The sequence below is a fragment of the Stegostoma tigrinum genome, chromosome 27, assembly GCF_030684315.1.
Source record: "Stegostoma tigrinum isolate sSteTig4 chromosome 27, sSteTig4.hap1, whole genome shotgun sequence".
Classification (NCBI taxonomy): Eukaryota; Metazoa; Chordata; class Chondrichthyes; order Orectolobiformes; family Stegostomatidae; genus Stegostoma; species Stegostoma tigrinum.
Window position 1 is genome coordinate 18478914 of NC_081380.1, and position 24146 is coordinate 18503059.

Consider the following 24146-nt stretch of genomic DNA (forward strand, 5'->3'; position numbering starts at 1 on the left):
TTCCAAGTCTTATAAAGCAAATAATGTTTTACTAGATTTTGTCTTCAATTTTGTCATCACTCGGCTTTAAAGATGACATAGCAATTCTTCTGAGAATAATTACTGATAACCCATACTGCTGCAAGGGTAGGATAGTATATAGGCCAGCATAGCTAAAGATGGCAGATTTGCATTTGAGTTGCATTTTGTCTGACAGCAAATACGTAAAAAACATTTCAAGGGATGTTCTCATGGTATAGTCAACACATCATGACGTGACCTAATGATAAAAAATTCTCAGTCTCCATCTTACTAACCTTTGGTCTCTTACAACATGACATGCTGAGGAAAGCTTGACAAAGTACACCCAAATTGCTTAACTTAAGCAAAACCATGCAAGCCTCTGTGATTGCAACATACATATGAGTGCACCAAGAACTATAATAAAAGTTCACTGAATTCTTGAGTACTACAGCTAAATTTTTGGGAGTTAACATAAGTATCACAGCCAGAAAGTGGCAAATTGTCAGTATTTCATGCCATGGTGTCATTGTCATGCTCTTTCTATTTGCAGAATGTTGAATTTCTAGTATGAAAAATTGTTGGGAGTCATCGTAACATTAATTGTTGCAGAAATCTGCGACACATGGGGCAGGATTTTGATTAAGCAACAGATGTCTGAGGATTCAAAATTTCCTGACACTTGCCAACATTCTGGTTCACCAGTCATACCCTCGACACCTAGCTGTTCTTAGGGAGATCAGGTCAGGTGTGAAATGACTACCTGCCTACAAGTAGCGACCAGCTTCTATGAAGCTATCTATAAAGGTCCCTTTCAGCACTGACAGGAACTTGCCAATTGGCCAGCAGGTCTCCTGTAGTGGCTGATACACAAATGGTGAAATGTGGTTGTCACTCAAGTCAATACTTTGTAAAGATCTAAGCAGCCCCTCCCTTTAATGATGCCACAGAATCCGAAGGATTCAATAATTTGATTCCAAGTTCCACCTTGGGACTTTGAATGCAGTTTAGAAGAAAATCTAAGAAGCTCATATTGGTAAAAATGACATGCAGCAATTGAATTGTCATAAAACATATCCAATGGTTCATTTAGGGAAGGAAATCTGTCATCTTTAGCTATGCTGGCCTACATACGCTCCTATATTTGCAGCGGTACGGGTTATCAGTAATTATTCTCAGAAGAATTGCTAAGTGATCTCTAAAGCTCAGTGATAACAAAATTGAAGACAAAATCTAGTAAAACATTATTTGTTTTATAAGACTTGGAAGATAATGTTTGATTATTGTCTGTTGCTTTTTGTAGATTTTGTTGTGGCACTTGATATAACACTGCACATTTGTACGAATTATAACACATATGTAACTTGTAATTTTTTTACACTTCTGCATATTCAAAATTTAACTTAAATTAAAATGGTAGTATCAGACATTGATTCCAACCTTGAATGACTGGAAGTGAGCGTATGTGATATAAATAAGCTTGAAAACATAAGCAAGAACCTTTTAGAACACTTCACCATGCTCTGGAAACGAATAGATAAGGAGAGTGGTGTGGAGGAAAACCATCCCAGTTTACATTTTCCCACACAATACCTTGGTGTCAGCGATGCTGTGTGCAGTCTATGTCCACACATTTGGAGTAGTATCTTGCAAACCCTTGTTCGACTTTTGAGTTAATCTTTTCCAACAGTTTAATATCTTTTGGTGGCACTGCCACATCTTTATTTCACTTTTACAACAACACACACAGACAGCAAATGCAATATTGATGCAAGGAAATTCCTGACAGTGTATTTCAGAAGTTGTACCAAGTTCTAGTTTGTTGCTGACAAAATCAATTTTATTGTATGTTATATTTCTGCCCCCTTTGATCTGTGCCACACAGGATCCTGTTTGATTGAATACTGTTGTATTGTTCCATTCTTAGCCTTTTACCCTTTTGCAAAATTATTCCATGAATAAGAAGATCCATCTTATCCATTGACGATATTTGGCAAGTTTTCAATATTTGCTTCTTTTTGCTTTAAATCTGTATGTGTTTTATCAAGGTGCAAAACTGAGGTACTGTAAAACAGTGAGAACTGTGAGAGTATGTTTACCACAGTGAGGAACAGTGCAGAACTCTCTAGCTCAGCACTTTTGCAGCAAAGTGCTGGAACCCCAACTGCAGATCATTCTGCAATACATCACTGCAATAGTTCCATTCCATTCTAATACTCTTCGCCGCATTTCTAGTTGATGTATATTATACCAACACTTGACAACAAGCTCGTTTCAAATGTGAAGGCAGTTTAGTACTTGTGGATTCATGCACACTGGGATAATTGCCCAAACTAAGATCACACAATCTTCAAAGGCTAAGTATCAACATGAAATCTAAAATGAAACATATTGACACATAATCGTTGAAAAATAATAACTGCGCTTATTTCATTTAGCCTCATATATCAATGCTTAGCTTTGACCAAGGTACTTTACAGTGTACACTATACAAATTTTAAACACAGATAATATTTTAATTTATTGTACAGATATTTTCCAACAGACTTCTTTTCATTCGGTAACATTAGAATATTCATAAAATGATATTCATCTTCCTAAATCTCAAAATAAAAATAAAATTAAAATTAAAATTAAATCCTGGCCTGAAGACATAGTCCAATTTGGATTTGCGTCAATCACCTGAATGGTGCTGGAGACTTGAGACTTGTCAAAATCCATAACAACAGTATTTTGAAGTTTCTAGTCTATTGCAGTACAAAGAATTTGAGCTTCCTGTCCTTGACTAGATTGCTTGCTTTAAGACATTTTTAATTGTCCATTTTTGACCTGAGCATTGCTGTAAAACCAGCTCCATTCCAAAATCGGTTTTTCTGCTATTCTCCACCTCTAAACAACGGCCAGTTTCCAGATTAAGGATCGATCCATTCTGTAGAGACACAAGACAAGCTTACTGAATGTTGAAAATTGAAACAAACTGCTTTTTATTCATGACTTTTAATCAACTGATCCCAATCTCAGAAGCGGACGTCATCCTCACTGAAAAGGTTTGAAATAATTAGTTTGTCCCCAAGTCTGTCCTTTTGGTCGTTTGGGAATCTGAATAAGTTTGTATTCTGAGATTGCCTCCCTTACATCATAGATTTTAGGCAGTGAAATTCATGGTGCTGAAGATCTCTGCAGCGATCAGACAGAATGGGTCTTTGTCCCAGGTACAACCCTGTCAAAGGTCAAATTCTGCTGTTGCAACAATGAGATATCTAGCAGTGTCAAGCAGTGACAATGACTTCTCTACATCAGTGAAATTAAATGCAGACTGCACTACCCTTTTGCATAGCATCTCAATTTGGTTCACAAACATAAGGCCAAGCTTCTAATCACCTGTAGTTTTAATTCTCCAGCACACACCCGATTAACAATGCACTTAGAAAATCGACGTATGATCAGATAGAGTCAAAATCATTTTATAAAAGGGAAATTATATTTGTCAAATTTATTAGACATCTTGCGCAAATTTTGACACACCACACTTAGTCCCCAACTCCAAATCATCTATGTAAATTGTAAACAATTGTGGTCCCAACACTGATCCCTGAGGCACACCGCTATCCACTGACTGCCAACAGAAAAACACCCATTTACCCCAACTTTTTGCTTTCTACTGGTAAATCAATCCTCTATCCATGCCAATGCATTACCTGTAATACCGTGCAACTTTATCTTATGTAGCAACCTTTGGTGTGACACCTTGTCAAATGCCTTCTGGAAATCCAGATACACCACATCCACAGGTTCCCCATTGTCCACCATGCAAGTAATGTCCTTAAAGAATTCAACTCCAAATGCATTCAACGTTTTGTTCAGTAGAACCTATATCATCTCTCACTAGTGCCCTGATATCATCCTTAAAAATCAGAGCAACAATAGGTTAAATCTTGGGATGAGAGGATTTTCTAATGAGGAGATATTGAGTGAATAGAGTCTTTATTCATTGGTTTATGAGGAACTGTTAAGATTTTCCTTCATTCTAATTACGCTTTCTTTCCTTGCTTTATAAGATGAAAAATTCAAGACAGATTATTGAACAAAAGGGTGTCCCTGAACTGAATTATTTTTAACTCACTCATGCTTTAAAAGCTTTGTATGGTAAGGCTTCTCGGCAAAATCTCTCACTAAGCATCTTTGGCAAAATGTCCCTCCCCCACACATTCTTTGTCAACACCCAAGAACCCATACCACACTGCCTGGCTTTCTGAGAGCACATATCTTCAGCAAATTACTGGTGTACTGCCCACTTGTGGACTGATGGTTGTGCAATTAAAAGGTTACTACTGATGGAGCACAATCTCAGATGCAACTCTAGATTCAGATGCAAACATTAGCCTTTGTGGCATTAACTGCATTTTTGAAAGAAACTCGTTATGAGATTTATATTTTTGCAATATTTCAGCATTTGAGGAAGAAAGTCCTACTACCAGGGACCACTAACCTGTACAAAGCGCCAGGACTTCTGGTAAACACTTTTCACTTTTTCGCAATCTAGAAGCTGAGGAAATCGGCTTTTTTTGTTGTCCACGAGGCAGCGGGTGTCTGGCAGTAGGACAGTAGAGCCCAGGGACCCAAGGTACAGATATCTATCTGTCGTATACCTCACCAACTAAACAAGGAAGCATATAACAACAATTAATTTCAGTAAGGTTAACAGGCTGCAATGTTGCTGTTGCTTATGAGCAATTTACATTTCATTTTGAATAGATATCTGATACCCAAAATCCTCTAGTGCTTAGTGAGATAACTTTATTGTTTGGTGAACTAAATAATAGGAAGGTTTGTCAGGTAAGCTGAACACAATAGGGACAGCACACAGCACCACTGTGAATGACTTCAATTTGTACTGCTGGTATAGGGAGAGTCAAGTTCCAGCTATTTATTGCTTTTCAGTGACCCCTGTTCGAATGCACATGTTGGTTAACATATGACTCAGGGACAGCTGTGCAAACCCAGTATTGAATAGTTTTCTGCTGTTCACTGTCTAGATTTGCATGCAAATAACAGCCACAGCTAAGTTATTGGAGATAACCCACTGCCTGTTCAGTAATGTCCAAGCAACTAGTCAATTGTACAGGAGGGAGGAAAAAGGATGGAGATCAATAAAATTCTTTCTTCATATCTACTGTCTGCCTCTGGTTGTAAGATAACAGCACCACAAGATGATAAACATCTTGACCCAACTTAGCTGATTCAAGCTGAAATTCACCCATGGGATTAATCACAACCATCCATTTCCACATGAAAAGCAGCTGGACAGGAATCAAACACCGAATTTGTGCCAATAGATGCCTATATTCCCCAGGCCCACACATTGCCATATTCTTGTTTGTCTGAAATGAGGCCCTTTACAGCAGATACAGGGATCCTAATTCAATTGTAGGATCCTCAAAATAAGATTCTGATATCCGTTCTGATAAGTGGATGGAACTTGCTCCCCACAAGCTCCATCTAGTTGCACCAGGTCCTGAATTAAAATATCAGCCATCTTTAAAGGAAACATCGGAAATGGTTCAAAAAACAAAAGGCTTTTCATTGCTGAATGTTGCCGTTAGCCTGGGCTCTTGTCTCTTGGCTTTGTTCACCATTCAGTATTCTGAAGTTGCCAACATGCAGTCATCCAGTTTGATTAGATGCTTATTTGGTTCCTGCAGGCTACTGCTACCTTTCAATTGAGACTTAAAGCCAAATGTAACTCAGATTGGCATAGTTCAGTTTGCAAGCTGCAGAACTGATAAATACTCTTACAATATAAAGTAAAAACAAATTACTTATGAAATAAAAGAACAGCTAAAACAGTGGACTGAGTTTTTTTCCAGTGGTGCATATAAATATCTCACTTCCTTTCTAAACAATGCCTCTGAACCTGACAACTTCTTACTTGGTTTATCTGGCTGAGGTGCTCTGGACTTTTAAAAACGCAGATGAACCTATTGCCTTCCAGCTGCAAAATTCAAACAAACTCCGACCACTGCTTTGTTCTTCTGGGAACTCTGAATTTAACCTGGAGGATGAAAGTCGCTAACCCTTGAGCTATCAATTGCAGAGGACCCTGTGCTTTTTATTTCCAAATATGCCAGAATGACTGAGAATTAAAGTCTACCCTCAGGTACCCTTCACTCCGGGAGCTCCCAGAGCTGTTCATATGCTATGCCAAATGAATTGAGCAGAAATAGAGACTTAAACAGCAGAATGTATGGCTATGCAAAACCAGGGTGAGTTGTCACTGGTATAATATTTAGGATTGTAAATTGCAAACCCCTTCCTGGAACATTTACCGCTGAAGCATCTCAAAAGGCTTACTCCTCTCTTTCTTTAGCTGTTGCTGACAAAGGTATTTTGTTCAATCCTCATCCATCACATTTTAATTTTAATTTTATACACTATTAAGCCAGGCTACACAGACACAAAAAAAAATCAATTTCACCATTAAACAGCATAAGCTGCATCCAGCTGACATTTTATGGCTACATACACATGCAATGATTTCTTGAATTTATCAGTCGATCTCGGCAGTGTGCAGAATTGGGCATTAGAGGGCAGCAATGGAGCATTTAACACTGCTAATAAAACTGCTTTCTCCAAAGCTTCATGCTGATACACTCGTGTTCAAGAACCTGTTACCAACCTCACAAAATAGGAAGGATGGGGTCTGCGCAAGATTCTAGGTGGGGTCGTGAGCTGAAATTTTAGGGAAACAAGCTCCCTGGTGGTATTGGCTGCTCTGCTTCTGAATGAATCCTTACAGACAGACAGGACCTCACCTCTGCTTACTCTCTCAGGTCTCCTCCTCAACACTCCCCCATCATCACCAGACCTGCTCTCCCAAGTTTCACCAAGTGGGTCATGACAATCTTCAAGCCTCAAAGTTGATTAACGGTGGTGAAATAATTTGAGAAACACCAGTAAATAAGGAACATTTGAGGCCACAAATGTACAACATGTTGAGACAAGTAAGTATTCATATCTTTCACTTTTCGAACCTTGTTGATATTTTTAAGATGTCCAAATCAGGCACTACACAAGTTTGCTCTACTTTGTTTTCAGAACTAAATAAAGAACTAAACACAATTGCTAAAATTTGCGAATGACAGAGATGAAATTAATAAACCAACATCTTCATTGCATGTACCAGGCAGCACGACTGAAGAAGCATATATTGATCTGGTGTTATAATGTTAAAGGTACCTGAAGCATTCAGATGAATACTAGGGAGGTAAAATTCAACTTTGTAGCAGGAGGGTGCATTGTTGACTGACCTCCAGTGTTACCAAAGGACGACAGACTATACATCCACTACCAATCAATTTAACTTTAAGCATTTTCCACCATGGGGGTCTTCATACCAACAACTTGCATCTCCATTGCATTTTTCATGTGCAAGACCGAACCAAATTCACATGTAATAAAAACTGAAAGAATTGCAGAAGCTGTAAATCAGAAACAAAACCAGAAGTTGCAGGAAAAGCTCAGCAGGTCTGGCGGCATCTGTTAAGAGAAATGTGGGGTCACTGGACCCGAAACGTTAACTTTGATTTCTCTTCACAGGTTTAATTGTGCTACAGAATTACAATTCAGTTTTCCTCATGTTCCCTTTGGCATATACATTTTTAAGTAGTTATTCTCAAATAATTAAGGTGCAGTCTAGCTACTGAATGGACTGTCTGTTTAAGCACCAGCTGCAGCATGAAGTAGCAGTTACCTAAATGTAAATCATCTTCATTGTCACTGGAAAACACACCTTTAACTGAGCTACAGAAAAGCAGCCATTGCCCAGAGCTGAACTTTCTACCCTGCATCCTTTTCAGTCCTATATGCCAATGTTTTCTCCTGTGTTAAAAGCTATTCTACAACTGGAACAATCCATCAAGTTATCCCGGCCTTTAACTATTTTAGGCAACTCAATCAGGTCACTTCGAAGTCTATGCTTCTCTAATGTGATCAGACCTAGGTTCTTGAACCTATCTGAGTAACTGAAGCTATAGCTAGGATTCAGTTTTAATGCTTTTCTCTTGGTTCTTTTCCAATTTTGTTGTACCAGGTAGGGGAACCAAAACTAGATGACATACTCCAGGTCTGATCTGACCATTGGATTTGCATACAATGATCTCCTTTCTTTCAAGATTTCATTTGTGCTGTACATTGGCTATGTGGTGTTTTGGGCAATCTCATTCTGAAAGATACAATATAAATAGAAGTTATTTCTTTAAGTCCTTAATAGAATTAAGGACAAATAAATCAAACTTAATTGAGCTTGCAATAATTTGAAAAGAATTAATTTACACGTACCTTTTACGATAATGATATAATCACTGACAAGTTAAATTAGTGTTGAGGAATGTCGCATGATGTTTTATCATTATGAATGAATGAATGACTGATTTCATGAATGAATGATTAATTGTCACGTACATCCAGGGAAAAACAGTGAAAAATGTTCTGTTGCCACATTCTGGTGTCATTTTGAGGTACAAAAGAATAAAAGAAAGGACTTAAATTGAGTTCGTCTTCATTGGCTGGGGTGCTAAAGGTGGCACCAGGACTTATGTAAGGTCTCTGCAAGGTCCCTGCTCTAGGTCTGCACCCAGGAGTCCCTGCTCCACCATCACTACAGCCAATGCTTCAGCGCCAATTCCAGGAGTCCACATATCTGGCCTACAAAGCCAGCAGTCCCCACTCTGGGCACTGCTGACACTCCGCTAGCCACCCCAACATGTCAGGAAGATGAAGGAAAGAAGAATAAACAGAAAACAGACAAAAGAAGAGAGAAGAAAAAAAATAGCCAATCTGGAGTGGATGGGCTTAATGTGTTGGTGCTGCCATATTGAATAGCTGGGCCTACTCTCTTTTCTGCACTTCTGGGTCCATATGTGGCCTTTGGAATAATTGTGATAAGAGGAAATTACTAAGAAATAAACTGGTACCAATTCAGTGACTTTGTAAAGTTTTTCAGTGACTGGTTTAGAGTCAAGAAACAAAATGAACAATTGCTATTGATCACATCTGCTTCAGTGGTATTGTCTGGATGCTCAGACAATTCAAAACAATTGGCTGAGTTAAAACATCAAGAAAGGATTGTGATATTGCCAATGCACAAGGTGTCTCAGTGGGTGGTGCCTCTACCTCTGTGCTAGAAGCTCTGGGTTCATGTACAACTCTTAACACTCACTGGCCACGGGAGAAGTGTTGATGATGCAAGTCAACAATACTTCCAACACTTGCTCACTGTTCCTCAAAGGCAGAACTAAAGGTGTATGAAAATACAGAGTAAACTAACACACAGTGAGATTCTAAATTGTCCTTTTTTTTAAGAAACAATATTATCTTGCTATTGTTTTTGAAATGGACATTTGTCAGATTTTAATCTGGCTGCTATCAAACAAGTTGTCTGCTTCCAAAAATATCTTCACAATTACCAGGTCAAAAACAAGCCTATCACCTTCTAGAAGGAACATTCCTTACATTTTATGAACCTGCCTGTCAAGCCCACACAAGGACTAGTAGGCACTCAGTTCTGAAACAAGGAGACACCTCTTCTAAAGATGCCTGGCTTGAAATCCATTGTTGTTTGACTTTGCACCAATAACTCCTGCAAATTATTGCTGACAAGAACCCAGTGTTCCATTCAAAAGTAAACCAATCCCATGTTTAAAATGATAAAGTGTGAAGCTGTGTGAACACAGCAGGCCAAGCAGCATCTCAGGAGCACATGTGCTCCTGAGATGCTACTTGGCCTGCTGTGTTCATCCAGCTTCACACTTTATTATCTTGGATTCTCCAGCATCTGTAGTTCCCATTATCCACGTTTAAAATGATTACACTTTCATCAGCAATTTGACTGCATCTGAATTACTATGACAGTGACTTTTGCGTAAAACCAATTGAATGAACCTCAACTGGATACTTACTGATATATTGGACTCTAGAATTTGTGAGAAATAATTCTGATGTCTTTGCTTTTAAATAATTCCTAATTTACTTTCTTATCCTGTTTCTTTCTGTCTGGATGCATATGTTTCTGAATGGGTGTCACAAAACTTTCACCCAGGTTTGAATGCAGTAATAAACCTTATTTTGTTTTCATCCTAAAGAATTTAAATTGGACCTCACAAACTGGCTTTGGGGAAAACACACCACTCCCTATTTTTTAGAAGGCAATGGAAGACAATGTAAAATAATTTGTTTCCTGTTACTGACAAGACAGGAGGACAGTAAAAAGGATTCAATTCACCTCCCTCTCTTGCCTGTGAAGAAAGTGTGGGCTCGTTTGAGATTGAACATTGGAAAATGGTCAAATTTAACCAAACTGCAGACAAAATGTGTGAAAGTCTGAACTTAAGTAGCAATCCTGATTTGGTTAATAAAAGTAATCAATTGGAAACCAAGAGGATGAATCTCAGTGGCTGCAATTGCCTTTACAATAAATTTTAAAACCTACAGCAAATTAATTTAATTTAACTTTTGAAAATGGAAGATCTGTTTCAAAGGCGTTGAAAGGAAAAGATGCTGCAACCTCTGAAACGTTAACCACTTGTGCACATCCCAGTTAAAAGCTCCAGTGAGGGTATGTTACAAGTAAAACAGCTCAGCAAAATGAAGGGAATTATTAAAGTGCTGCTGAACACTGAAGTCACAGACCCAGTCTGAAGCTGGTAAATGAGGAGTTAACTCCTGAAGTCACAGACCCAGTCTGAAGCTGGTAAATGAGGAGTTAACTCCTGAGATTGAGGTATTGTCCATGACCAATGTGGAACTGGCAAAACTCAGGATGCAACTGGAGTTTAAGGAGTGCAAAAGAAAGGTGGAGAGAGAGTAAAGAGAGAAGTGTAGGACTTTGCACTCCAAAAATTGTAAATGGAGCTACAGGTTCTGAGAGAGCTTCAACTGCTAGGAAAATCTCTACTGCACACAATGACAGTCCAAATCTACCTACCACACAACCAAACTTTGAAGTCCTTAAAAACACTAAGTTCTCTCCTGAAATTGAAGATGATGATGAGATGTCCTTCTTCACTACTTTGGAAAAGGTAGCAGGACAGTTATGATGGCCCTTAGAAAACAAGAGCAGGTGTTGGGAAGAATCCAAGAACTCGATTCCATGCTGGCCCGAGAGATCTCCGCTAGTTGTGAGCAGAACAAAGCTGCTATCCTTAATCCATGTTGGTTCCTTAGGCATATATTGCCAGCAATTTAGGAGTATGGCAAAGAGCAGAGCTATTCAGAGTTTGAAAGGTGAGTGCAAATTGCTTATGACCATTGGGCCTGCTCAGCAAAAATGGAGTGCACTAAGATGAATTCTGCAAGTTAAAATTGCTGGAAGATATTTAAATGTGCCGACCTGTCAACCTGAGAATGTATTTACAGGAGTCCTTGCAGCTACTGAAACCACAGTTGGTACTGGTAGTTGGGACCGAACCCATTAACCTAACCACTCAGCTGATAAGAAGGAAGTGCTCAATTATAAGGGATGAGAAACAACAGTAAACACTGTCCTTCCCCAAGCCCGTAAGGAGAACACCAGGATACCAGTGTGTTCCTTTGTAATAGGATATGCCAGTCCAGGGCTGAATGACACCATGTCCCAGTCGCGAACCACTTCAACTCCCCCTCCCAATCCTTGGACAACATGTCCATCCTGTGCCTCCTCCAGTGCCACAACAATGCCACCTGAAGGCTGGAGAACAGAAACTCATGTTCCACCTGGGAGCCCTGCAGCCCAACGGCCTCAATTTCAACTTTACTAGCTTGAAAGTCTCCCTACTTCTGACCTCATCCCAAGACCAGTCCCTCTCGTCCCCACCTCCTTGACCAGTCTGTCTTTTCTCCCACCTATCTGCTCTTCCCACCTCACGGACCAACCTCCACCCCCACTTCCTACCTACTAGCCTCATCCCAGTCTGTCTGCCTTCCCTACCACCTACCCCCTCCCTCATCACTGACCAACCCCCATCTCAATTCCCTGCCTACACTCACCTTATTGGCTTCATCCCCTGCCTCCTTGACCTGTCCATCTTCTCTCCACCATCTTCCATCATTGCCTCCCCCTCTCTCTACTAATTTCAGTCACCTTCCCCTCCCCCATTTCTGAGGGTCCTCTGATGCTGCCTGGCTGAGAGTGTTCATCCAGCTCCACACGATGTTATCTCAGGCCTGAACACTACAGCCTGAAACGGAAGTCAGTGGGAAACGTACATCCATCAGGTCAGTGCTGACAGTGATAGCCCAGCAGGAGGTGCCTGAACTCTCAGGGAACCTTGCTGCAGAATCTAGCCATCTGGGATAACTGGCCCTGTGAAAATCCCACTCAGACAAATTCCCTGAAAGCTGTGAGAATATTGTTCTTTTGGAAAGTACCCCACTCTGAAAGCCAACATGTTTCTTGTGTTATTCAGAGACACTGGGACTACCCAATCCCTCAGGTTATGGAAAGTTTTAAACTTGCTCATGGGAAAGGGTGAAAAGTACACACCACTTCCCCTCCATCAGGTTCTCCAACAGAGTGGCTTAGTCTCGGGTCCTCATAAGTAGGAATTTGACCTAAACTATCTGTAACAGGAATAGATTTCCTACTCGGGAACGATGCAGCCAGCAATCAATCAAAGTATTAGGGCGAGCCAGTGGCCTAGGGGTATTATCACCAGACTCTTACTATCTGACACCCAGAGAATGTATGGGGACCTGAGTTTGAATCCTACCATGGCAGCTGGTAGAATTTGAATTCCATAAAAAAAACTTGGAATTAAGGAGCTAATGATGACCTTGAAAACCCATCTGGTTCACTAATGTCCTTCAGGGAAGGCAACTGCCATCCTTACGTGGTCTGGCCTACATGTGACTCCAGACACTGCAGTGCGATTGACTTGTAACTGCCCTTTCGGCAATTAGGGATGAACAATAAATGCTGGTCTAGCCAGTGACACCCACATCTTATGAATGAATTTAAGAAAAAAACTCCAGAGCAGACGGACACCAAAATGATGCCCAAGAACCCATTGAAATTGAAGAGCTCCAAGCTGGGAGCTCGTCAAAATCAATAGCGTCAAGACAGGAGCTAAGCAGAGCAAAGAGAGACACTTAAGGGAAAGGGCCTTTGTCACCACTCAGGGTAAGACAGAGTAAGAGGAGTTCATGTTGTACATAAACACCTCTGGAGATTTATTGGGCTGAAGGACCTGTTTCTGTGCTGTAAATGCTGTGTAACTCTATAACGAAATGAGTCACTTGTGGTGTCAACATCAATGTTCCCTCTAAGCCGTGGGCATGTAGCTGCTCCAATGTCCTGCACACAGTGATCAGTATCTGCAATGCCGGCCAAGGTACTGACAACAGTTTCAAAAGTCACTGACAATAACACACCTTCTTGGCCCATGAGGTTGGTAAGAAAAGTAAAAGGAATGTTGTTTAGCATTTTAATATCCTGTGATGATCGTGTAGCACAATTCTCATGTACCATGAACGTAATGTCTTGCACATTGTGTACTGGTTTTTACAAAATTGTATTCTCAAAGTTTTCAACAAACGTCAACTCTTTCTATTGATTGCTTACTGATTTAGCATAGTAACAGATTAGGTAAGTCTTTCTTCTCTATCTCTAGGGCATCAAAGTCAGTTAAGAAGTCACAAATGGTTACGGTAAGTTACATCATCTGAGATTAATGGCTGCCCTTTCCAGCATAGCCCAGGAAAGCACGTTTGTCCAATTTGCTATTGGTGAAGTTAAGAACATGTCATTGACTAATTAACAATGATTGCTATGCTGGCTGATAGTACATATTTATCTTCTCATATATGGCATCATAACAGGGAGGAATCTGACATCTCTCAAAATCTGGTGCAGGGATTGCTGTGTACAATTAACTTCTGCCTGTTCCATATAATGCAAGCAGCACAAAAACTTGGTGTTCCTTGCAGACGAAAAGCATTGTTGAGTGGATGGATGGCTCAGTGGATGTCCTTGACACTGCTTAAGAGGCAGCCTGCACCACATAAAGGCAGCCTGTACTGATTGTAGAAGGTACTAGAAGTGGTTGGGAAGCCATTTAAAACAAACACAATGAGAAATGCAGCATAGTCAGTCAGTATGCTCCAAGGTTTTCAGATCCAGCATTAAGGAGGTTGGTGCAGGAGGTGGACAGAAAGAAAATGCTCTCTATCCACATGGAGACAGAACGTACTTCCAAAAAGTGGTTGGGGCAGATAGACGTTTTATCAATATAAACAATGCAGTCTCAAGACCCTGGATAGAATACCAGAGAAAGTTGAATGCTCTTACATGAGTGTCCAAGTTCAGTGAATTCATCTTTAAATGCCGTATCTTCACAATTGAGATAGCAACCTTGCACAGTTCTCAATTCACCATGAGCTCCCTTCGCTCAGCCATCAACAACTTCCAGCAATCACAACTTATATTTGCATTCATGGCAATGTGGAAACAGGCCCTTCGGCCCAACAAGTATCCCGACCCAGACCTCTCCTCCTATAACTCACCTAATCTATACATCCCTGAACACTATGGGCAATTTAACATGGCTAACCCATCTAACCTGCACATCTTTGGTCTATGGGAGGAAACTGGAACACCCAGAGGAATCCCATGCAGACATGGGGAGAATGTGCAAACTCCTTTTTTTAACAATGAAAAGATCTCACAGTTTGGACACACAAGGAGACTACTGGCACATACTTTCTCTCATGTAACACTCAAAGACATCTACCTGGAGGCTGGCAACAGCTAATCAGCAGGGACCAGGCACATCCTTCCCTTGGTGATGAGAGATGGCTCTCTCTAAAACTGCACCAAACATGGAGAGTGAAAACAGTGAGAGGGAGAAGCCATCAGGTATACTCATAAAGAAACTTCTTTCTGGCATCTCATTTCCCCCATCATCTCATGTATGTCCTTCTTATTTCCACTACTCTCCTCTCTCCATAGTCCTACCCTCATGCCTTCCAATTTTCAGGAAGATACTGGTGGAGTGGCAATGTCAATAGAATAGTATTTGAGAGATCCAGATCGTGGGAACAAGGGTGGAAATTCCATGACAATAGCTGGTGGAATTTAAATGTAATTAATAAATCTGGTTTCCTATAATGCTAATCCCTGTAATGGTAATCATGAAACTGTCACCAATTTTGGTAAAACCCAACTGTTTCCACTGATACCCTTTAAGGAAGGACATCTGCTGTCCTTACTTGGTCTGGCCTACATGTGACTCCAAAACCACAGCAATGTGGTTAACTCTGAACTGTCCTCCAAAATGACCAAGCAAGCCACTTAAAATTAGGCAATAAATACCAGTCTTGCCAGTAACATCCACATCCATGAAAGAATACAAAAAATACACAAGTTGATGTTTTTTGTTCAAGAAAAGGATGAGAAGCAAGCTGGATGCAATCAGCTCCAATTGCATCTCATTACATGCAAATCTTGAATGACATTGCCAATGATTATGGAATAGTCTCAAGCTGTGAATTACTAAAACAACAAAGCCAAAATAATCTCAAACATTGCACCAATATGACTATTTAGTCTCTATTACTGAACTAAAGTATTGCAGATTGGAACAAAAGCATTTATTTTTAAATGGGTAAGCTATTATGTCCTAAATTGCATGCAGATAATGTTCTTAAGTGTTTTCATTGCTGAATGAAAAAGTGACAGTGGCAGTTGGGGTCCCCAATCCCTTTGACAGCAGTACAAATCTTCCAATACTTCCAGCCCATTTGTAAGTGTAAATAAAAAGCTCCATCTGTCCATGAAATTAGTGGTGTAAATGAAGTGCTGGTACTGAACACTTCCTTTTTGCAATTGTCAAGTATTAGGAATTGAGATTATCATTTTGAAGATAAACTATGCGAGCTGTTAAATCCATTTGACTTTCTAACACATCCATTTAGTGTTAACTAGTTCATTAAACTAACAATATCATTGATTTGCAGTACAGTTGCTGAAAACTTAGAGTGTTTTGGCTACTCGTTTTTTTTCATGTCTATATCGGGGAATCATCAGTTGTTTAAACAGCATAAACTCCAGTACTACTAAAATCTCCTGCAGTCAGACATTTAGTAAAAACTGATATATGATACAACTATCTCAGGCCAAGTAACTCAACTTTTTGTAAGGTCATTTTTTAGTGAATTACCTTCATCAAACATGTGCAAATAAGTAAAAGCTGAAATATAATGAAGAGAGTTAAGACTTCTGTAAGTGCCAAATGTAAAGTTCCTAGAATGAGATAATGCCCAGTTTGTCAAATGCAGAAAACCAAGGGCCAGTGCTTATTTTTGAATTTGCTCTTCCATTGGTTTTCCAATGAGTCTGCACTGCACTTAGTTTGATATTTTGAGAGAGCTGACAGCTCTGCTTAGGCTCATATTAATGATAATGGTCTAATGATTAATCCCTCATCAGGGATTGATTAACTCCATGGGTTAGTTTATTTAAAACAGTTAAACATTTCACATGTTATGAAGCAGACATTACAGCAAATCAGCTACAAATACACAGCAGAATGCCAGGCAGAGTAGAACATTATACATGCAGGGAAATGGAGTCCTTAGAGGTGAATTCCATTAAAAGCAAAATACACATCATTTTCTCAAAACAAAATTACCTACTTCCAATAACAAGTGAGCTTATGAGGCTCTGTAAAGTACAGGTAATATTCTGATGCATCCAGATATAATAAGGTGTCTTTGTCTTGAGATGTCATTGATTTTTGCAGTTATTAGTGATATTGTCTGTTATTCCCTTCTGTATTGTCAAGTCTTTCTTTCATGGTCTGCAGATGCTGTTCCATGATTTGTTTATCCCAATACACTATAGCCAAATCTTGTTCTGATTAACCACTGACTGATCTCATTCCTTACGCTATTTTGAGTTGGTGAAATCACCTTGGCATTTAACTGTTTCATTCCTTAAGACCTTCCAGTGATTTTTGAAATTTTGGTTATATATCCTGGAGTGCCCTAATTGTAACCATTTATTAGCTCAAGTTTATCATGATTCACATTTCTGAAGAAGGGTCACTGGACTCAACATTAATGCTGCTTTCTCTCTACACATACTACCAGACCTGCTGAGTTTCTCCAGCAACTTTTTTTGTTTCATATGTTCACCACTCTCAGTCTATTGACCACATTACCAGATTCTGATTTGTGGATCACTTCATATAGCCACCTCTGGCAAGGCTCCAGATGGTGTTTATTACAATTTGAAGATATTCTTTGTCTATGGTCTGTTTGACTTGGTGACAATGCTTTGTAGGTGCATTTGTCTTTGTTCTAAGGCACTACCTCTGCCGCTGGCTTCTTCTGACATGTGCATTGCATAATTGGGGGTGGCACAGTGACTCAGTGGTGAGCACTACTGCCTCTCAGTGCCAGAACCCAGGTTCGATTCCACCCTTGGGTGACTGTCAGTGTGGAGTTTGCACATTCTCCCCGTGTCTGTGTGGGTTTCCTCTGGGTGCTCCAGTTTCCTCCCACAGTCCAAAGATGTGCAGGGTAGGTGGATTGGTCATGCTAAATTGCCCCATAGTGTTCATGGATATGTAGCTTAGGTGGGCTATAGGGGATGGGTCTGGGAGGGATGCTTTGAGTTGGTGTGGACTCATTGGCCAAAGGGGTTGTTTGCACACTGTAGAGATTCTATGAATCTATGAAAAATTGATTGAAAGCTGGGCATTTCCTTGGTGCACACAGAAGGCCATGCCTTCCATAGATCTTGCAATGTTTGAGTGCTCTAGTTCTTGTGTTGACCAGCAAGTTTGTATTTGGAACCTGCCAGGAAAGATTCCATAGGGCTGAATGTAATCATGAACTTTTCTTTTTGCTTGCTCCACGTGAAAAATCACATCACGAGCAATTTTCTCTACACTTGCTCAGAAGGTGGTCTATGAATTCTGTCGATACTTATTTGAATGACACAATTCTAGTCACAATGTTTACCACTGCTATTCATCACATCATTTTTGTTGTCTTTAATCAACCAGTTCAGAGATATCATTACACAGGTTTGTAGCAGGTGGGACTTGAATCCAGGCCTCCTGGTCCAAAGACAGGCACAGTATCATTATGCTACAACAGCCCCATCATGCACATTTTAACGGTAATAGAACATAGAACTGAACAGTACACCAATGGGCTTTTTTTGTCCTTGATGTTGTGCTGAACATGATGCCACATTAAACTAATCCCTTTTACCTGCCCCTGATCCATATCGCTCCGTTCCTTGTACATTCATATGCTCATGTAAAAGCCCTTAAACGTCCCTATTGTGTTTGCCTCCTCCACCACCACACCTAGCAGCGCGTTCCAGACTCCTACAACTCCGCTTCTTTAAAAAAACTTGCCCCTCACATCTCCTTTGAACTTCCTGCCTCACCTGAAATGCATGCCCCCTAGTGTTAGGCATTTCAACTCTGGGAAGACGATTCTGACCATCAAACCCATTGGTTTAATGATCAATCACTCGTCTGTGATTAATCGGCCCCATCTGTTAGTTTATTTAAAGTAGTAAAACAAATTTTAAATTATGAAGCAGACATTACAAAAAAGGTGATCTATGTTATGTACGTAGCTAGCGAACCTACAGCGAGCTAACTGCTAGGCAGCATTGCAACATTGTAAAAATACAGGACATGAAGCTTTTAAAGATGAACTCCCTTAAATGCAAGGTACACATGCAATGCTTAGAACCTCTGTTAAGGTATAATGGGGCAGACGGTGACTGCGGAGCAGCCTGCCGATGGTCCAGGCGGTCTATATAATTCAATGCTGCAATGGGAGAACCCATCACACTTTTGTATGATGAACTTCAGTGGGGTAGCTTTCTGTGCCCACTCCCAGACTCAATGAATTGGGAATGAGAAAAGAGAATGTGTAAATGTGGTTGATTTCCCAGTGGTAGGTTTATTCCAGTTGTGATGCAAGACTAGAAGACATCCAGATTCAGTCCTTAACATCCATTGCGCATAACCAAACAATTGGAGATGCAAACAAAGTAATGTAACTGTTTTGCTGTCCATGCTGTGTTATGATAATGTATTTCATGACCTCTGAATGGTTTGCAGTCAACACAGTACTTTTGAAATGCAGCAATTGTTGAAAGGTAGGCACCATAGTAGCCAATTCGTCAAAGGCAGGCCCCGCACAAAGCAATGATCTAATAATTTGATGTGGAGGTGCTGGTGTTGGACTGGGGTGGACAAGATCAGAAGTCACTGACACCAGGTTATAGTCCAACAAGTTTATTTGAAATCACAAGCTTTTGGAGTACTGCCCCTTTGTCTGACTTAGAGGCAAAATTATGACTTGGAGGCAAAAGTGTTACCTACTAAGCCACAAATAGCATCTCTTAAGTTAACATGCGCAAGTGAAATACCCTGGAATCATAAAACAGCAATAGTTTGTCTTTGGAAATAGAATATTTTGAATGCGCTCAGGTTACGTACAATGTGTAATCTCACTCAAATGGAGGTGGCCCTGCATTGCTATTCAAGCTGTTAAAATGCTCATGGCAGTGTTAGCTAAGTTGTAATCATCTTGCTATCCCATTTGTCAGAGCCTGACATTAATGATGAGGTGATTCTGATTGCAATTTCCGCCCGGCTGCTTTAACTGTAATTGAGATACAACAAGTTAATTAAGTGTTTCATCACCCGTGAAAGAAATTTCAGAAATGTCCTGGAGCAGCTGCCAAAGTGCAAATCAAAAGGTTTGTATCATCTCCAAACATAAGCTGAAATTGGATTAATGTCAAGGAGCCAACGGTGGGATTCACATCACATGTAGATAGGGTGGTTAATGCATTTAGCATGCTTGCCCTCATTGCTCAGACCTTTGAATAGACTACCGAGACATCATGTTCAGGTTGTGGAAGACGTTGGTGAGGCTTCTTCTGGAGTACTATGTGCAATTCAGGTCACCCTGTTACGGGAAGTATATTATTAAACCGGAGAGGATTCAAAAAGGATTTACCAGGATGTTGCGGGAATGGACAGTTTGGGATATAAAAATAGATTAGAAAGGCTGGGACTTTTTTCACTGTAATGTAGGAGGTTGAGGGGTGACCTGAACTGTGTAAGGGGTGTCTAGGAGGGTTTTCTAGAGCAGTATGTATGTAGTCCAACTTGGGAAGGGGCCATACTGGACCTGGTGCAGGGGAATGAGCCTGGCCAGGTGGTTGATATTACAGCAGGGGACTACTTTGGAAATAGTGACCACAATTCCGTAAGTTTTACAATACTCATGGACAAAGATGGGAGTGTTCCTAAAGGAAGAGTACGAAACTGGGGGAAGGCCGACTATACCAAGATTCGGCAGGATCTGAGGAATGTAGATTGGGAGAAACTGTTTGAAGGTAAATCCACATTTGATATGTGGGAGGCTTTTAAGGAGAGGTTGATTAACGTGCAGGAGAGACATGTTACTGTGAAACTGCGGACTAGAAATGGCAAGATTAAGGAACCATGGATGACAGGTGAAATTGTGAGACTAGCCAAGAGGAAAAACGAAGCATACATGAGGTCTAAGCGACTGAAGACAGACAAGACTTTGCAAGAATATCGGGAATGTAGAGCCAATCTGAAACGAGGGATTAAGAGGGCTAAGAGAGGACATGAGATATTGCTGGCAAACATGGTTAAGGAAAATCCCAAAGCCTTTTATTCATATATAAAGAGCAAGAGGGTAACTACAGAAAGGATTGGCCCACTTAAGGACAAAGAAGGAAAGTTATGCGCTGAGTCAGAGAAAATGGGTGACATTCTTAACAAGTACTTTGCATCGATATTCACCAAGGAGAGGGACATGATGAATGCTGAGGTTAGGGATAGATGTTTGCTTCCTCTAGGTCAAGTTGACATAAGGAAGGAGGACATTTTGGGTATCCTAAAAGACATTAAGGTGGACAAGTCCCCAGGTCCGGATGAGATCTATGCCAGGTTACTGAGGGAAGTGAGAGAGGAAATAGCCGGGGCCTTATCAGATATCTTTGCAGCATCCTTAGACACAGGTGAGGTCCCAGAGGACTGGAGACTTACTAATGTTGTCCCCTTGTTTATGAAGGGCAGCAAGGATCATCCAGGTAATTATCGACCAGTGAGCCTGACGTCAGTGGTAGGGGAGCTACTGGAGAATATACTGAGGGATAGGATCTATTCTCATTTGGAAGAAAATGGGCTTATCGGTGATAGGCAACATGGTTTTGTGCAGGGAAAGTCATGTCTTACCAACTTAATAGAATTCTTTGAGGACGTGACAAAGTTGATTGATGAGGGAAAGGCTGTAGATGTCATATGCATGGACTTCAGTAAGGTGTTTGATAAAGTTCCCCATGGCAGGCTGATGGAGAAAGTGAAGTCACATGGGGTCCAGTGTGTGCTAGCTAGATGGATAAAAAAAACTGGCTGGGCAGCAGGAGACAGACGGTAGTAGTAGAAGGGATTTTCTCAAATTGGAGACCTGTAACCAGTGGTGTTCCACAGGGATCTGTGCTGGGACCACTGTTGTTTGTGATATATGTAAATGATTTGGAGGAAGGTGTAGGTGGTCTGATCAGCAGGTTTGCAGATGACTCTAAGATTGGTGGAGTAACAGATAGTGAAGGGGACTATCAGAGATTACAGCAGAATATAGATAGACTGGAGAGTTGGGCAGATAAATGGCAGGTGGAGTTCAATCCGGGCATATGCGAGGTGATGCATTTTGGAAGATCAAATTCAAGGGCAAACTATAAAGAAATGGAAAAGTCCTAGGGAAAATTGATGAACAGAGAGATCTGGGTGTTCAGGTCCATTGTTCCCTGAAGGTAACAACGCAGGTCAATAGGGTGGTCAAGAAGGCATATGGCATGCTTTCCTTCATTGGACGGGATATTGAGTATAAGAGTAGGCAGGTCATGTTGCAGTTGTATAGGACTTTGGTTCGGCCACATTTGGAGTACTGTGTACAGTTCTGGTCGCCACATTGCCAAAAGGATGTGGATGCTTTGGAGAGGGTGCAGAGGAGGTTCACCAGGATGTTGCCTGGAATGGAGGGTGCTAGCTATGAAGCGAGGTGGAGTAGATTAGGATTATTTTCATTAGGAAGACAGAGATTGAGGGGGGACCTGGTTGACGTCTATAAAATCATGAGGAGTATAGACAGGGTGGACAGCAAAAAGCTTTTTCCCAGAGTGGGGGATTCAATTACTATGGGTCATGAGTTCAAAGTGAGAGTAGGAAAGTTTAAGGGAGATATGCATGGAAAGTTCTTTACACAGAAGGTGGTGGGTGCCTGGAACGCGTTGCCAGCGGAGGTAGTAGATGCAGACACATTAGCGTCTTTTAAGATATATTTGGACAGGTACATGGATGGGTAGGGAGCAAATGGACACAGACCATTAGAAAATAGATGACAGGTTGGACAGAGGATCTTGATCGGCACAGGCTTGGAGGGCCAAAGGGCCTGTTCCTGTGCTGTAATTTTCCTTGTTCTTTGTTCTTATTGAGGTTTATAAAATCATGAGATGCTCAGGTAAGGTGAATAAGAAGGGCCTTTTCCCTAGAGTGAGGGAGCTCAAAACCTGCAGACATATTTTTAAGATGCAAGGAGAATGTGTGAAAAATGTCCTTTTTAAATCTGAGTGTGGTTTATGTGTGGAATGAACTGCCACAGTAAGTGGTAATGCATGTCCAGTTACGACATTTAAAAGATGTTTGGATAAGTTCATGAATAGGAAAGGCTTTGAGGGATATGGGCCAAATCCAAGCAGGTGGGACTAGTTTAGTTTGGGAACACGGATGGTGTGGACTGGTTGGACTAAAGGGTTGGATTCTCGGCTGTATGACTCTATGACTCTACCGCATCAACATCATTGATGAATACTTATGACATAGTTCAAAGGCTAACTTTATGAATAAACCAAATCTTTCGATTTGGACAGAGAAAGCTGGAACTTGAAGAAAGAAGCATCAGAATTAAATACACTTGTTTCATTCTAGGCAGCTATCTGGAAATTACTTCCAGAAAACATCATCCAAGAACAAAGTCAGTCAGCTCATGTGTTCTTAGAATACGAATATAGTTCAGGATGTCGTTCATTAGTTCACATTGTGATAGTTTTGATAACTTCCATTTCTACAGGAATCAAATTCACAAGAACCCCACACAACCGAAATGTTATGTGATTGACTGTCAATCAGAGGCAAGAATGTGAATGACTGTTGAAAAGCTCAAATTCTGAAACATTTCTTCAAAACAAAAATCCCCTAATTAAGTTTCACAGATACTTACAATACATAAACTACATAAAACTAATTGCTAATATTCAAAGTAACCACTGAACTAAAACAAATGCATTATTCTTTAAAAAGGTAAATTGTTATCAGGCTTTACACATTAGCAATGAATATATAAGCAAGAAACTGATGTGTGATTTAGAGAAGGCAATAGGGAAACCACAGTTAGATGTTTGCCATTAAAAGAAGGATATTAAGGCCTTAGTACTGTACAATGAATAGTCACTAACATAATAACAGTGGTGAGGAATTGCAGTTACACAGAAAAGATGCAGAATGGGATGTTTCTACTGGGACAGGGAAAATGAGTAGAAGATCTTTGAAGTTTTGAAGATTATGACTTTTTTGTAAACATAAATGGGAACGGAGATCATTGTAACAAGCTGCTGCTGGTGGAGTAAGTGCAGAGGATGTGGAAGGGGGAACAAGGGATGGGAAAAGGGGACACATACAAGGCAAGGGACCAGAGTCTTTTCATAAATATTCACCTGGACATTTTTCAGGTCCAGTTACTTTAAATCTCATGTGCATGTCTGTAACAATTCAAACTGGACAGCATTATTCATGCTTAGTGGCTACTTCAGACACAGCAGCCAATTGGCTCTGTTATATTCAGACATTATAGTGAAACGTAGCTGCTGTGAGAGAGTGGTGTTGCCTGCACCATTATAGAGGCTTTGATCTAAAATGGCTCATCCTCTTGACTTGTTATCCATTTTGTTTGTTTTAAAAACAAAAAAATTGCCTGGATGATTGCCAGGAACATTTTGCTGGAGTCCTTACAATGTTGGTCTTGCACACTCTGCAGTCAACTTC

At 40.5% G+C, this 24146-nt stretch overlaps 1 protein-coding gene across 2 annotated transcripts in view; it reads right to left on the bottom strand.

Annotated features, from left to right (window-relative positions):
• Window positions 1–1710: 1710 nt before the first annotated feature.
• Window positions 1711–24146, bottom strand: part of galnt17 (polypeptide N-acetylgalactosaminyltransferase 17) — a 339355-nt gene continuing 316919 nt past the window's right edge. For both annotated transcript variants that reach the window (XM_048557604.2, XM_048557607.2), the window contains 2 exons: window positions 4490–4657; window positions 1711–2929 (listed from right to left, as the gene is read on the bottom strand). In XM_048557604.2, coding sequence (XP_048413561.2) covers window positions 2786–2929; window positions 4490–4657 — 312 coding nt within the window. In that variant the 3' untranslated portion in view covers window positions 1711–2785. The remainder of the gene's footprint in view (window positions 2930–4489; window positions 4658–24146) is intronic.